The 17,049-nt window shown below is 42.3% G+C and overlaps 1 protein-coding gene across 1 annotated transcript in view; it reads right to left on the bottom strand.

The window, feature by feature from the left end:
- Positions 1 to 17,049, bottom strand: part of FREM2 (FRAS1 related extracellular matrix 2) — a 583,269-nt gene that overhangs the window by 262,778 nt on the left and 303,442 nt on the right. The window contains exon 6 of the mRNA XM_085621760.1: positions 14,406 to 14,657. Within this exon, the coding sequence (XP_085477886.1) occupies positions 14,406 to 14,657 (252 nt within the window). The remainder of the gene's footprint in view (positions 1 to 14,405; positions 14,658 to 17,049) is intronic.

Below are 17,049 nucleotides of genomic sequence, written 5' to 3'. Positions count from 1 at the left end.
ATAACAATGCCGTTTCTTTAAATGTTTTAATAACAAAAACATCAACAAAAATAATGTCATGAGCAATGCCAATAGCTCTAACTTTACCATTGCATTGTAAATGCTTGTTCATCAACCAGGTACTTTTTGGGTGTTTTAAACTTTCACAGCGCTTTGTTTTCTGGTGTTTACAATCATCGCTTGACCTCGAGGGCGCAAAGCTGCCCTCCTTGTTGTATAAGTTGCGTTGGCACCGAGAGGCTATGGGCAGGGAAGGCGAGCCAATCTTTCGCTGTTAATTTATCATCTGCATGTAAATTACCCTTAATTGGGCATCATAAACTTGACTGCAGCCGCGGGCAGGGCTCTTTCCAATCCCACGGGTCAGAGAGGTGCTTTGGTTAGAGCCAGACGTAATAAAGCAACGTGCATGCCTATTGAATACTGCATAATAATTTGTCTTTAATAAAAGCAAACAAAAAAGAACAAGCCATTGACTTGTATTTTTTTTTTTTTATGTAGAAATGAGCTGTTTTTGTAGGAGCGCCGTATCGTTACCTGATTCGGGTAGTGAGTACCATGTGAACAGGAAAGTAATGGTAGTGATGTGTGTATGTATTTGGGGTGGTGTCATATTTCTATACAGCGTCGCACCCTCCCCTTTTCACGTGCCACTGACATACCAATGAGGATCGTTCAGCTCCCGCCACCCCCCAGCCCCCGCCCCTGCACAATAAACAGAGTGCAGGAGCATACCGGTCGAGAGGGATACGGTGAGGAAAGGCTCAGAGTGTTCACTTACGAGGGGTATGGTGTATGAAACTGGGGTAAGGAATGGTGCAGGCATGGAAACCGACTCTGGGCATCATAGGATTTGTAGTCCGTCCTCAGTACCTTCTTAAACCACGGGCAGTTTGTTAAAATAAAATAAAAATTCTCCTTGCGTATTTAGTAATTCCTTATTGGTTACTCGATACTTTTACATCATTAATTTTTATGCAGCCTGCTTAGAGAGGCGTACAGCACGGTGGTGGAGTTATCAACCTTGTTGTTTAGTGGTTATTTATGTCCGTGTTGCTCGGTGGAGCCCCCTACATCGCTGGCAGATTTCCAGCTGCTGCACATGGCCCCTTCTTATTTCAGCTTGCTTGCGCCATTCTTCTTTTGCTAACTTCATCAATCAGCCTCTTTTTTTAATAAAAATATTATTTGGCTATTTTGTATGTCATAGTGTGATGGTGAGAGTTTGATTCTGAGAATAGGCCATTAATTCATAAGTTCACTCATCCATCAATTCATTCACTAATGAATTGATGGATGAGTGAACCTATGAATTAATGGGTGAATACATGGATGGACGAAAGGTTAGTTGTTTTTCGAATGGGTGACCGATTTGGTGCATGGATAAATGCATGATTACTACTTAAAAGGTGTTCCTATTGCCTATCTCCTTGCTGCTCTTTTTGTCAGCCTCCGATAGGAGAAAGGCTAAGATGGTCTTGCTAGGGTCATCACATGCAGACTATGCTCAGATATCTGCATTTGCTGCTAGGCCCACTAAGCTCCCACACCTCTCGAAACAAGCATTGGCATAGCCAATAGGTCTCGCCTTTGGGACCTTATAAGCATTTAGTTATCAGCACAATATCCTTGGTGCAACAACATCAACTGTTGCATGGCTAAACACTTATAAGGTCCCAAAAGCGAGACCTATTGGCTATGCCAATGCTTGTTTGTTTTCCATTCCTGGCGAGTCTTGGGGTGGGGTCAGGTCAAAGACAGGCACAGGGGGAGTGGTAGTGCACTTTTGTCAGTGCACATGAGGGTTTGGCCGGCTAATCACTGAAGCTCTCTCCAAGCCCAGCTGCATTGCTGGGTTAGAGAGAACAGGGACAGGCCCCCAGTCTCCATGGGAACGCAAATTCAGAGCAATCAGGCCAATCACGACGCTGCTCTCATGACATGAATGCAGCATCGGGATTGGCTGCAGGGGAGGCTGGGAGCCTGTTTAAAAGTGTTTTTTTATTTTATTTTGGCCCGTACCCCCCCATGCCCCCGATGCCACTCCTACACAACACCAGCCGCTACTGGAACACACACACACGTGTGCAAACACACACTCACACTCTCTCCACATCCTTTCAAAAACGCCTTTAGGAGTACAAGTAGTAGTACTACAGAAGTAATCATTTAAGTACTCTTATATGCCTTTATGAATCAGCCCCAACACATCCAACTCCCTTTTAGTAAAATTGCAAAGATAGCACTGTCCTTTCTATTTATACTAACCATACACAAACATTCCCCGAATATTGCCATTTCAGATGTTTTGAAGCCAATTCACAAAGGCATGTAAGGGTATGAAAAGCTACTACAGTAATACTCCTTTCCGTACTCTTGCATGTCTTAAGTGAGCGTAAGTGAGGCATTGGGTGTCTGCGTGTTTTTTCGATTTGATTAAGTATGAGATATGCAAGTGTCACTCGCATGCTTCATCCCTTTAAACCACAAGCAACATGCAGAATAAGGCAAATACTGGAGATAATAGTGAGGCCTTGTTATATAATTTAAGATCACTTTATCAGTAGAACAATCCTCATACAACAAATTGAAGAAGAACCGAATGGCCTTCTTGGAGCAATAAATGTAGAGATTATATTGGATTTATCACTCCAGATCCCTGAAGAAAGGAATAAGGTGCCAAAACATTGTATTCCATCTAGTTTCCCCAAACTTCCGAACCACAATTATGTGAATCTTCATCACAACATCAACATTTCCACATGGCTGCACGTGTTGTAAATGTATGATCAGGCCACTATACTGACTTAGCTGTAATTCCTGGAATCCATATGCTAACCCATGCAAGGTGATAGAAAAATGGACCTCCTTAATACTTTTCTTCTCTCTCACAGTGCATTAGGTTCAATCACTTCAACTGAACTTCCTGATATAATTGTGTATGGTACATACCAGCCACTATGCCTTGCATGGTATCCCAGTTATTTCTATGGAGAACAGTTTGTAAAGTCATCAATATATCAATGACAATTAACAATAAAAACCAAAAGACTGATTCTGTGTTCTTTAGATACAACAGTTTATGACACAGCCTAGAAATCCAATCTAAGGGAGTGTCAACGCCAGTAGGACAATATCGTTGGCAAGGCCATCCAGGTCATGTTGCAACCATTAGGACAATATAACTAAGACCTATGGCCAACACAATATTCTACTTTATCTGAGTTGTGTATTTCTCCTGCGGATATTGAGATAGTGCTTGTTCATAATCATCCTTGATTACCTCTAAACATGAGTAACCTTGTACCCCATATGTGAATCGTTCCTGAAGGTCCATGCCAACAATTTACAGCTGGGTAGTGGGAGATTTCGAAACAAAACTGGGGAATGCATTTTTCCCATTGACACATATTGAAATATAGACAATTTTAGGCAGGAGACAGGGAAAAGAAAGCAAATTTTGGCTTAAAACATCGGGAGTCTCCCACCAGAGTCGGGTCTGATGAAATATATGTTGGTGTGAAGGACTAAAGGAAGTATTTCCTAATGCACGTAGTCTTCTGGCTTAAAAACCTTTGAGGCTCACAGGATGAACTGAAATCTTTTCGGGGTAGCCAACATTAGATGTCTGGGCAGCTGGTGGGGCGCTACCATTTGACATATTCAGGTGTCCACCGGTCAAGGGTCTGGTGCACAAGGCAATGGTAATCTTTTTGTTTGCTAGGGACAAGTGAAGCGACATCAATGCAGGAAAGATGTGGTACCCAAAAGGTATTTTATGGCATTCAGAAAATAAGCATAAAGTGCCCTTTAACATAAGCTATGGTTCGTTTCTGGGGAGGTAGTCAGTTCTGATCACTGCCCATTTCTACAATTCTAAAAATTCCTACCCTAGTAGCAGAACAATTGAAACATAAAAGGCGTTATCCTCTGGTATTTTAGTGCTGTTTCTATTGTTTTGCATATTTTGTGTACCACTGGCTGAAATAGTTTCAGTTCCTCACCTGTGTCCAAAAGAAGCCTTATATTCAGGAAACTGCACCGCTGCTTACAGTCTCCACACTAATCCCTGCTCGTGAATGCTCATGGAACTGAACAAAACATCTTGAATGCCTTGAGTCTATCATTTATCCGTGCAAAGCACTAATATGTTGAGTTCCAGAAGACCGTGATGAGTGCATTGTCAGCGACTGTGTGCAAGTGTTGACTTTGTCCATGGAGGATCTAGCAAGAACCCAGGAAGCACTCCCTCCCCCCCCACTGACTCTGTGAGTGGGATATGCCTCGAGACATCCCAAGTATGCCCGATGATCCACGTCAGACTGACAGATGCACCGAGATCTTAGTAAGCAAAGTAAACTTAACTCATTACTCTTTTTATATTCTTAAGAAGGAAAGAAACCAACATTTGCCCCGCCTGAGTGCGAGTGCAAGAGGCTACGGTTGTGCTCCTCTGTTAACGAATCTGACAAACATGTTCATAATGTAATAGTTACTAATTTGTATAGCTCTATATGCCGCACAACGGCTGTTTCTAAGCGCTGTAAATAAAGGCATTGCAATTACTGAGTTTTCCCGAACAATTAAGGATGGAAGGCTGAGTGGCTCTTGCTAGTAATTCAGATCACTACAGCTGGCCACCGAGTGCTATTTCACTGATTCGGCTCACCAGGATCTTACAGCAAAAGTCCACAAGATGTTAGCACCAGCTTTTCAATGCCCTTTATAGCAGTGCAGTTAAGCATGCACACACTCATGCATTTCTTCAAAACCACTGCAGAAACTTCACAGAGAGTTTAACTGAGTTTGAACAGTAAAATGGCTTGATTCAAATAATGTATTGCCTCACATAGCAAACAGCCCATACTGGAAGAAAAACACGAAGAGAACCTCCACTTAAAATTCAGACTCTGAACAACTTAGGTCAAATTTAAAATTGTTTAAAGATATTTACTGCCTATCACTTGTTCTAGGATAAACATATATTAATATACATCTTAGATGCGGTCACATTCATGTCAAAAACATTAGGCCCCTGTACGGTATTCAAGTTTCTTCTCGCCGGTCCAATGTGTTGCATGCACCTAGCAGCCATCTGATATGAGAGTCTCTTCTGTATAGAGCTCCACATGCACGGACTCATCAGTTTGGGCACTGTCAGATCAACCACTATTATCACTTCAAGCAACCTTTGAAGACAGAGCTCCTCTGCCTCTTACATCAACTGCCATGACGGATTCATTGGTTTAGCTAATATGCTCATCTGCATCGTCATCATGATCATAAATCTAGCACCATGACACCCCCTCACTTATCTCTATATGTGCCCTATGCCCAACGGACCATCAAGATTTGAGATCCTTCTTCAACTACCTCCAAACACGGCAAAAAGAAATACAAGTCAAACAATCTCACCCATGCACCCTGAGACTTTAATTGCTGACTGCTATCGCAACCAAGTAAAATGTGATATGACTACAGATCTACTGTTTTACGCCTCTGCATAAGAAGGGACATTCGTCCATTACTGATCGTCCTCCATCAGATTAGTGACACTTGGAACATGGAAATTTGTCCTCTCTTATTCAACCATCACTTCCACTACAACATTAAATATATTTACAACACTGCAAGATAATGAAAGGGGCTAATCAGAGACCACCTTCACCTCACAAGCTATATTGGGAGTCTTTACAGTTCCTTTTAGGCTAAGCTTCAAAATCCTGTGCCTCAATAAAACATTGTACCCCTGAATACTGGGAAACTCAGATGTCTTGAGTATATAAGGACACATTTTTTTTGTGCCGGTCATCCACTTTTAGCTGTCTTGTTTTACTGGACTATGGAATCCGTGCCCTATCTCACTGCTAAACAGTGTCAAAGTGCATGCGCTTTTCCTATAAAACAAGTTTGTGTATTGGGGATCCTGCAAGAAAGTTGTCAGGAATGGGTGTGGGAAATTCTCCAATCACAGGCTAATACACAGGATAAGACGAGTGCCTCTCAACAGCCTCCTTGGAAATGTTCTGAACCTGGAAGGAAACATCTTGAAAAAAGAGAGACTGGCTAGTTGCTGGAAAAAAGAAGACCAAAGGACAAAGGAACAAAGCACCTGACTACTGCTGACATCCATAGACTGAACTGCTTTCCATGTTTCAAGTGATTGGCTTTCTGTAATCTGCTACGGGGATATAGGAATTCTGACTTCAAGAAGTCCCAGCTGTTCCCTGTAGGAATCCTGGCTGGAGACAAACCTCATACCTAGAAGTCAGCCCCCAGGACCTGAGTGCAGGAGTGTTTTTCCAGCACCAAGAATTGATTGGGGCATAGTAATTTTTCCACTTTTGGAGGGCTGGTGAAAGAATCTTATTGGCTATGGGATCATGACTTTACATCTCAGAGCTGCTGGCATCAAAACTGATGCTTCAGCAAGACCTCAACCACGACATATTGTGCTTCAAAAGACCGTCCCCAGCTTCAGCTTCTTGCATTCTACTCCTGCAGGACTTGGGGCTCTAAGTCATAAGGTAAAATCTCTGATCAGCGTGACCTGCCTGGCCTATGTGAACCCAGTTTCATCACAGTCAGCCTAATATCATGCATACACCCCTGTCAACAGAGTACAGTGATTTCAAATGGCACTTTATAGTTTCTTTTTCACCTCAAAACCTCAAAATTCAATTGGTTTTGATTATTTTGGTATCTGTTCACTCATTATTTTTTGTGGATGTGTCTAAATTGTCTAAGGAATTTAGGGCCAGATGTAGAAACATTAGGAATACTGATTTCCTAATTGCATCTCTCCCCGAGCTTATAAACAATTGATCTCACAGGAAAAAGCCTGTTATTTTAATCACAAAATTTAGTCATTACAAAACTCTTCAAAAGAATTGTTCACCACTATAAAAAAAAATAACCAACCTCTTAGAAAATAAAAAAAACATGGCCAAACAAGCCTTCTGCAATTTGCTAGCTTATGCCTTTCAAGCTAAGGTTAAAGATGTATATAACATATTTTCTGCCAATCACAAGCAACCTTCTTGCCTGTCAGCTGAAAATCACTTAGCCAGAGGTTTAGACTTTACTGATCCACCCTCAGGGTCTTCTAACGCCCCCAATTCAGCCCTTGACTCCATGACTTTGTTCTTCTTCTCCCCACTAATGGTCGATCAGGTCCAGGACCTACTCAGTTATATTCACTCAGGTTCCCCCCAGGCCCTTGTCCTCTAAAAATAATGCATATGCTGCCACAAACTGTTTCGACTCATCTAACTGAAATCTTTAACTCAATGGTTACTTTCCTAAAGCTTGGAAAAAAGCCTAATTGTTGCTCTTCCTCAAGAAGCCAAATCTTGATGCTTCAGGTCAAACTCACTACAGGTCAATCTCACATCTACCTTTACCGGCTAAGGTGGTAGAGAAGGCTATCAAACAGGAATTTACGACCTTTATAAACAATAATCAGCTTCTGGACCGACTCAGTTCGGCATCAGAGGGGAACACAGTAACCAACTGGCCTTGATTGCTTCCTCGGAAGATATCAGACAGACGCTTGATAATGGAGGTAATGATGCCTTGATCCTATTAGACCGCTTGGCGGCATTTGACATGGTCAACCATGACATGTGTAATTAATCCCCTCTACTCCATTGGAATTAGAGGAGAATCCCTTGCTCTTTTAAAGTCTTTTCTATGAAATGTGAGCAATTCCTCACCTTGGATGAATTTACATCTCTTTGTTTTCTCTACCATGTGGTGTGCCTCAAGGCTCCTCTTTAAGTCCAACCTTTTTCAACCTTTATGTTACCCCTCTGGCAAGTCACATTAAATTGTTTGGATTTTCAGTGGTATCCTATGCCGATGACACTCAGATTGTGGTTCTAGTGGCCAGTAATCCTGAGGATACCACTATTAGGTTCCATAACTGTATGCAACAGATTAGAAGGTGGATGAACAAAAATTGCTTGAACTTGAATTCAGGTAAAACTGTGGTTTTGCTATTCAGAAGGAATACCTCTTTTTGGTCCCCGAGCTGGTGGACACAGGAACTAGGCAACCTGCCCACTCCAGTGACACAAGTTACAAACCTGAGGATCTTTTTTCGACAGCGAACTTTCATTTGAAAGTCAGATTCATGATGTCAGATCCTCTGCCTTCTTCACTTTAAAACTTCTAAGGAAAGTCTTTACTTTCATTCTGCAGGAGTTGCATAAAACTGTGGCCTCTGCCCTCCTGCTGTCCAGACTGGACTACTGCTATGTTTTTTTTATGAATTTGCAGAAAAGACTATTAAACAGGCTGCAGATCATATTGAATGTGGCAGCTCGCTTGTTGCACAGGATCCCCAAGCATCAATCTGGCTCTCCAGCCCTGACCAAACTTCATTGTCTCCCTATAAAGAAAGGCATTGATTTTACCGCACTCTGTATTGCTTTGAAGGCCCTGCATGAGTCTGGCCCTGATTATTTGAAGCAAAGCTTCCAATGGTACACTCCCGCCAGGTCCTTACGCACACCTTCAGCTTTTGATGTAATTGTTCCCAAAGTCAGAAGATCAAACTGGGGAGGCAGAAGCTTCATTATCTGTACTTCCAAGCTTTGGAATAAACTTCCCCCTGATCTCAAGAAAATGGCAGGACTGTTGCCCTTCAGGAAAGGTCTGAAACCATAGCTTTTCAATCAATAGTCTGATCCTATTCATATTTTTAGTACAACTTTTTAGGTTACCTCTTTATTGGCTAGCGCCTAGACTCCTCCGGGCAGCAGTGCACTTTATAAATCTTTATTTCATTTAATTTCTAATGCATGAAACTCATTGAGTTTCATTTAGGGAATCCAAGTGGGTCGCAACTCCACCTACCTCATGAATGTTAATGAGGTAGGTTGCCATTTGTGACCCGTTTGAAATCACAGCCATCACAGGGATGGTGGCCTGCTTAGGTCAGCCAACCATATCAGTGATTGCTTTTTAATAAAGCAATCTTTTTTTTTTAATGCAGCCCGTTTTCCTTAATGGAAAACATGATGCGTTTAAAAAACAAGAAATTAACCTTGAAGTTTCATTTTTTAGGAGTAGGCAGTTGTCCGTGGGACTCCCGCCTGCTCTTAAAAATATTTTAATGTACATTCTCTTAGGGGAAGGGTGACCCAAAGCGAATGAGTTACCACCAGTTTTAACCTGCTGGTAAAGTATAACTGTTATGCGACCATAATTTGGTCACAAAACAATAGTACATACCATACCGATTTACTATTTGGAAGGGACGCCCTAAAAACGCAGCTTCCAGATACTGACTCACAATGTGAATCACATTTTGAATTTTGTACATTTGCAAAAGCATTTTTCTGGTTGCAAGTGGCCTGATTTTGTGAATCAGGGCGTTTGCAACTGATAAAATGCTGTGTACATCTGGCCCTTAATTGTGTTATTTTCCTTCTTCAAAAGTATTTAGTACTGCTGGTGTGCCAAATTACTACCAGGGGTTGAGCAGAGATTCGCTGTGCTGTGACCTAACCAGGCTGTGCTTTTATAACTTGGAAGGAGTCCTTCTTCAAACATTAATAATCCACCTTTTGGCATCTTGCTACTGGCCCCTTAGGAAACAATTCACCTGATTCCAATTGGCTAGCCACACACTATGGGATCCTCGCATCTCTTTTAATAGAAGACTCAGATCTTGAGTGTTACTCCCAACACAGTCTGAGCACCATACTAAAAAGCACATTCTAGACACCGCAATTAAATTGCAGAGTCCTCCCTCTGTTACTTTAAATACACTGGATAATGCTCTTCCTCACAGCAGTAACACCCAGCACAGGCAACTGGCACTAAAATAATGTTGAAACCACAGACAGCTTAAAACTATAAAAGCCACTTCATGTTTGATACAACTTTGTCCTAAAGGCTCTGCAGTGGCTTCTTTACTGAGTGCATGTGGCAGTGCATGGCTATGCCCGTGGATATTTCTTCAGGATGTGCCCTTTCAACCAGCCATTCTGACATCTATGATCCTGAGGAACGTGCACTGGCTCCCCGTCGACAAAAGAATCTCCTTCAAGCTCCTGATCCACACACACAAGGCACTCCACAAGACCGGCCTAGCCTATCTCAACAGCCAACTCTCCTTCTATGTACCCAACAGGAACCTCCGCTCCGCAGACCTCTCCCTGGCTACCGTCCCACGCATCCGTAGAACCACAGCCGGAGGCAAATCCTTCTCCCATCGCACCCCGCCAAGACCTGGAACACCCTCCCCCTCATCCTACGACAAACCGAAGACCTTCTAACCTTTAGGAGACAACTCAAGACCTGGCTGTTCGACCAGTAGCAACAGCACCCCCTTCCTCCCCTCCCTTCAGCGCCTTGAAACCCTTGCGGGTATGTAGTGCGCTTTACAAATTTATTGATTGATTGATTGATTGATTGATCAGCTTCCCACCACAAACTGCAGGTGAATGCCTAAAGGAATGGCATTTTGAGGCAAGCCTGCCTCTTTATGCCAAACATGAATATTTGGAAATCCCTGCTGCAGGAACTTCAAATTCAATCAGAGTAGCAGTAATGCTGAGAGGGCCCCAACTATTTCACTGTGCTTAAGGCACATAGCCACACACATGTATGCTAAACATTACAGGAAAACTCATAATGACATCTAACTTATTTGGATATAGTCCTGCCTTCTACTGGTACTCCATTGTATGCACGCTGGCAAAGCTTTTCTATTAAGTGCCTACCCACACCCTTTCCTCTCATAAAATGTACCGTGTCACCCCAGGAAAAGCCTTTTTGCATTATCTATTAGAGACCCAATAATTATTCTTTCCTTCCCAAGGCTAGAGTCAATACACTCTGCGTCTTTAAACTATGAATTACACCATGCTACAAATAAATGCTGGTCTGCATATTCCTTTCAGAATTTCTCACATACCTGATCAGAAATGTTGAATTTTTTTTATTGAATACAATGTGTTACTTCCCCATTTGCCTGTATCTCAGCATCCCTTATTCCTTCCTTGAGCCCATATATGTTCTCAGCTGATCTCTTCTCTTTCTATGTATGGTTTCCCTCCTTCATTCAAACAATCACTCTCTAACTAGGTCTCAAAATAAAAAAAAAGGCCCTACATTGGCTTCCAAAATGCAAACACATTCTCTTCAAATGCCTGCTGATGATCCTTCAGCGATTATCCCTGGTCAAGCGACTAGATCTCTTGGATCCTCTCACCAACGTCTACTACAAATGCCCATCAGGAGAAGCATTCGAACTGGTGGAGGCTTCTGCTCTGCTCCGGCTCCAAAGTGATGGAACAGACTTTCATTGGCCATTCGGAGCTGTGAATCAGAAAGTTTTAAAACACAGCTACAGACCGGGCTTTTCCAGGCCAACTAACTTCTTGATGAGGTCTTCTTGCTAAATAATGTCAGGGCAGTTGAACGGTCCCCAATTTTATTCATTCATTCATTCAAATCACTTGCAAAATGCAATCCTTGCTGGTGTCTCCAAATCATTCCATGAAATGTGAAGTCAGCTTTGCATCTTTTCCATGTCACACTCTCTGGGGCTTTCATGCTGCTGTTCACCTTGCCCATTGCACAATCTCTTTTCTCATAGAATGTTGATCTTATCCTTAAACTGGTTTCTTTCCCATTTTAGTTCGAGTGCTAAAGTCTGTTCTGTTATTATTGCACATCCTGTCCCTTTAATATCATATTCTCCTAACTTTGACCTCAACAGCAGGCTTTTTATACCTGGAGGATTCCTTTGTCCACCATCTTATGCACATTTCAATTTATCTTTGATATGTATGAATATGGCACACTGGTCTGTATCCCTGCTATTCCTATGATCCCTTTAATTCAATGTCATCTCCATTCATATTTGTCAGCTTTCTGGGTTTGGATGAATCTCCACATTTTTGCCTTCAATCACTCAACAACTGCTATTTGTATGCTCTTCTGCTTTGTTGAAACATCCCCTCACCCACAAATCTCTTTCAGTTCAGTGCCAACTATGTAATATGCACTTTTTTCCTTCGATTTGATCCACCCGAAGAGTATAAAAATTCACCTTTAGGTCAAAAAGTTTGCACATCATAATACTGCAGAACATTTATACATTTTTTCATATATATCTTTGACGTGTAAAAAAAAGCAAGCATGGTCGCATATCTCACAATGTCAAAAACAAAGATCCACAGTGGTTTACGTAATACAACCATTATTGTTACTAGTAAGCATACAATGGTTTATTGTCTGAATAATAAAAATCATTACAATTAAAACAAAATTATAAAAATCTGCATCTTAGCAGCTATACATATTTTGCAAATTTGACTTACACCAATTAATATGTGCAAGGTAATGCTAAAGTGCTTAGCTTTAAACTAATTAATTCGGCACAACGCTAAAAATTCCTATCTGATCACACAATCATTGCAATTATGTCAAGTAGGTAAAGTATTCGCCTAAATAAACGTATGTCAATCATAGTAAAAAATCTGCGCAAGGTAACTACAGGGCTTGACTTTAAACCAATTAATTCTACAGAATGCTAAAACTCCTATCTGGTAATTATAGGTAGGACAAGTAAATTAAATAACTATTTAAAACACTATACGAATATAAATGACTTATAACCAAATAATTCTGCCTAATGCTAAAATGATTTTTGATCATTAAAATCATTGCAGTTAAGACAGGAAAAAAGGAACATTTAAATCATACATATGCAGTAGTTCGAGGTTAATCATGTGCAAGATATTGTTAAAGTGCTTAACTTCCAATCACTACATGCAGATAAGAGCCAAAACTTTGCTTTCGATTCCACTCTGTTACACATGTGCAAATCATTCCCGGCTATAAATCCAAGAAGCCTTTGGTATTTATCATTAGGTTATCATCCTTTGGCTTCATTACCTGTCGCTATTTTACCATAGGGTAGGAATATTTTTTTTATTAGACCCAATATTGTAATAGACTGAGAACAAAGTAATGACACCATGCAAAGTGAAGACCGTACATTTTAACTTACTATAACCAGTGTCCATTTGGAAATATTTTATCCATGATGGTAGCATCAGTAGATGCAAATCACCCATTATACAGCCTACATATGCCATAACGATGGAATTAACTGAAACATTTGTATTTTTCAACAAGAAATACATACGTTAGCATCTGTGGTATGGTTATTTTTCTGGTTCGTAAACAAGGGGTTGACAAACTCATTCACATTTGAAAAGTCCAAATAACTCACTGATATTTGAAGCAACTTAGAACCAGTGGCGACTGGCAGAGGTAAGGGCAGTGGGCCGGGGCTGGGTGATGGGGGGAGTCGACAGACAACGGTATAGGAAAATTAAACAAAAATAAATAAAACCACTTAATTTTTTTATTTCATATTACCTATCCCATTGTCTGTCGACTTCCCCTCCACCCCGCCCCACCGCTCTTACCTGTGCCTGGACACCACTGCTTTGAGCACTTACCGCATAACCAACCACTAAAAGATGCTCATGACCTGTCTTTGTGGCTGGGCGTCTATTCGTATTTAATTTGTATACAATTTAGGAGTTTATATAGACCCACTAAGCTGCACAGAACACTTACAGAGAAAAATAATATTCTTATAGCGGAGTTCGAAAACACTTTACGGATACTATTGACCCAGTTCAATGTGATGTGAGAGGTATGGCTCAGAGTTGACTGTAATAAAATGATTCACAACGGGATGGTGTTGGGTCAGGAATGTTCCCTGTGTGGCGAACAAGTATGTATGCCTTCCCGGAGTGCCCAACTGTACATGAAACTGGTATCCTTATTTTAATTTTGGCCCAAACTTCATGCTAATCTAGCAGTGTGCAGAGCCCTAGGACTGTACCAGAGAAAGCGAGCTTCAGTACCTCCCCTGAGGCCTGGACGGGCGAACCAAGCATGCCCTCAAAGTGGCCAGAGGACTTACTACCCCAATCCTGAGTTTAGCACCTAAAGCAGTGGTAGCAGCACACAGTGTTTTGTGATCTTATAATTGACCAAAAAAACTTTCCATCTGTGTCAATGTGAGGGCAGGGTCTACTGACCATCTTGTGTTAAGCTTCGCTGTTATGGGACATCCAAACCCTGCACTCATCCCTTTAACTGTGAGTACTAGAGTTCTCCGCCTGGAGTTGGAACAGGGAAATTACAATGAGCTGACTCCAGCACGAGGACTTGAGACTGGTTCTTTCCACATAAACACTGGGGGTAAGAAGAAATGAACTGATGGCACATATGAACCTGTGCCTCTTCCAAAGACTACTGCGGATTGCAAATGATAGGACACACGGGCGGAGGGAGCACTGGAGAGAGGGATGGGTGTAGCGCTAATGGGGGAGTAAGGTATAAAACATAAATCATTGCCTTCTTACCATCATGAGTGTCGGGGAGAATTGTTATCTGAGCAGATGGGAATTCTGGGCCAATCCTTCCACCCATTGGCATGCTCAAGGTGATGTTGAATGATTCCGCTTCCTCATACAGAGAGTCGTCGATGATGACCACGCGACACATTTTCTCCTGTTCACCCCGGTCAAAGCGCAGAACGCTATTGTGGTCCTCAGCCCTGGATATGTAGTCAGAGTAAGACAGCACCGATGTTGGGACTGTCCCGACGGCTGTTCCTGTTAAAGACACAAAAAGCAGTTTTTATACCTGAGATACCTCTTTTGTTTACTGGCAAATGACATCTTGAACAAGGTGGACATCTTTAGGCAAACACTTGATATAAAGGCACAGTACACTGCTTGTGACTTCTCTGTCTGTATGTTTCTGCCTAAGCCCCTGTGTGATTCTGTGCAATGGATGACACCTTCAGCACCAGTGCAGTCACCACGATAAAACCAGAGCATCGTGGCTTGTCTTCAAGACCATCTGTACCATAGATGTGTAGTACATGTTTATTAAAAAGTGGACGCCAAGCCCATACATAGTCATTTTTTGGCAGTTAACTCTGCTTGTCACTAAACATCATTTTGAAGAGCACAAGGAAAATATTTAAGATTTTCACAAACTATCACGACTTGCCATTGTGCTGCGACACCCAGCACAATTAGAACAAAGGAACATTTGGGATTCTACCTTTAAGCTTCATAAAATAATTGAAGATATAGTTAATCTATTTTTTGTGACACACTGACTCTTCCATTCACATGCACACTCACTCACAACACACACATCAATATACATGCACACTCAAACTACATGCATTCACAAGGGAACATAGATACATGCACCGTTCACAAGCACTTGCACGCAAACCCATTCACCTGAACTACACATACATTCTTACTTACACACATGCACACCCACATCAAACTTACAGGCTGCAGCAGTGATCGCAGCTTCCGAGGTTCCTGGAGAATTAACCCTGACGTCAGCCATTGACAGGAGGCAACTGACAGCTGACCTCACCCCACACTGTGACGAGGAGCCATGAGGAGTGTGGCTCAATGGTTAGAGCGGCAGACCCTGAAGCAGAGTTCTGGCCAGGGACCAGGGTTCGATTCCCGCCTCGGCGGGGCTCGGGCTCAATTTCCTCGGACCTGTCTATTCTCGCCTCGGTGCCTATTCTAATCAAGGGCCCCACGCTGCAACTCTGGGCAATAGCTTGCTTAGCCTCCACACCGGCCCTAACAGCGCTAAGGATGCCTGGCTTCACCCTGGGGGTGCCCAGGAGTGGACACTTCACAGGGAAAGCCAGGAGGGGTTCCACAGCGGTATGAGTATCAGCGCCAGGAAACCGCAAAGGCGACACCGCAAGGTGGCCGTCTGGTGACAGTGCGCTCTATAAGTACCTTGACATTTACATTAATACACAGCCCTGGGCACTTCGGGACTTAGAACTGAAGTGCCCAGGCTCAAAGCTTATCAGTGTTGCTCCCCCTCATCATGTGGGGGAGTCCTCCAAGTGCTTTGCCAGGCTTAGGTGGTCGCGGCCACTGGGATATAACATCTTCAGCCCAGCAAAGTTCAGCCCAGTCCGCCAGGTGCCTGCCCCTTCAGAGCATGTACAACACCTGGCTGCCTGACCTGACCATAAAGAGTGCCTGTCAGGCTGACACTTGCACAGTCTAACAGACACTCTTCATGTGGGTCCAAAAGGTGGGCGCTGATGCACAGAAGGCTACGAGTACCTTGATCCAAGGCTGTGGAATCATAGTTAATTTCCTTCTCTGACCGTCACTCTCTAAACAGGCCCCATATTCATAAGAGGCGCGAGGGAACCTATCAAATGTATCCGTTGACCACATGTCCTCCCTTTGACTCCCAAAAGTGCCATTATTTCACCCTGAACTTTTTTCCGACTGCCGGGCTCTATACCTCAATCTTCTCACAAGCTCTTCTTAAGCAACGTGGTCATTGCTGAATTTAATCAAGATATCTGTCACTGGAGAGACCTGATGTTTTTTCACCTGGGTCCTTCCCCAACACTAGGGCAGTCTAGTAGCACCTCTCTGTCACTTGATCCTGGTAAAAACTAAAACGTCTCAAATTTACACTTTCAATTTCCAGATATTTTCTAATTTCTTAAAGGCATACATGAGGTGCTAATGACTTCTATTATACTGGTTTAGCTCCCTGCTTTGATGATTGTTTAGCTTATTTTTAGCCAGTTTTCTCCATCTTACTTTTTCCAACTTTTTAGGCCTGATTAGTTAATGCACTTTTAATCTTTTCATGCAAACTTGGATTTTTTTCTTAGATTCTTTATTCTCTTAACAGTATTCTTTTTGAACTGGTGATGTTATGCGCCCCTTATGATCTCATGCAAATTATGAGCTGAGTAAGGGTACTTAAAGGAGACTTTTGGCCTGCATCTATGAAGAATGCCTTACAGGAGTTCTGTGGAAATTCATCTAAAGAACATCCCAAAGTCTCTAATTGCTCATTTGTTACTACCCTGCCACGGAATAGCTGAAAAGTTGTCCTTCTTGTTCAATCTTAACTGCAGCATATTCTGCCATCTAGGAGAAGAAGCAATTTAAAATGAGCAGCAATATCAGGGGACGGACA

This window comes from Triturus cristatus, chromosome 8 (assembly GCF_964204655.1).
Source record: "Triturus cristatus chromosome 8, aTriCri1.1, whole genome shotgun sequence".
Taxonomy (NCBI): Eukaryota; Metazoa; Chordata; class Amphibia; order Caudata; family Salamandridae; genus Triturus; species Triturus cristatus.
This window is presented reverse-complemented; position numbering and strand designations above follow the sequence as displayed.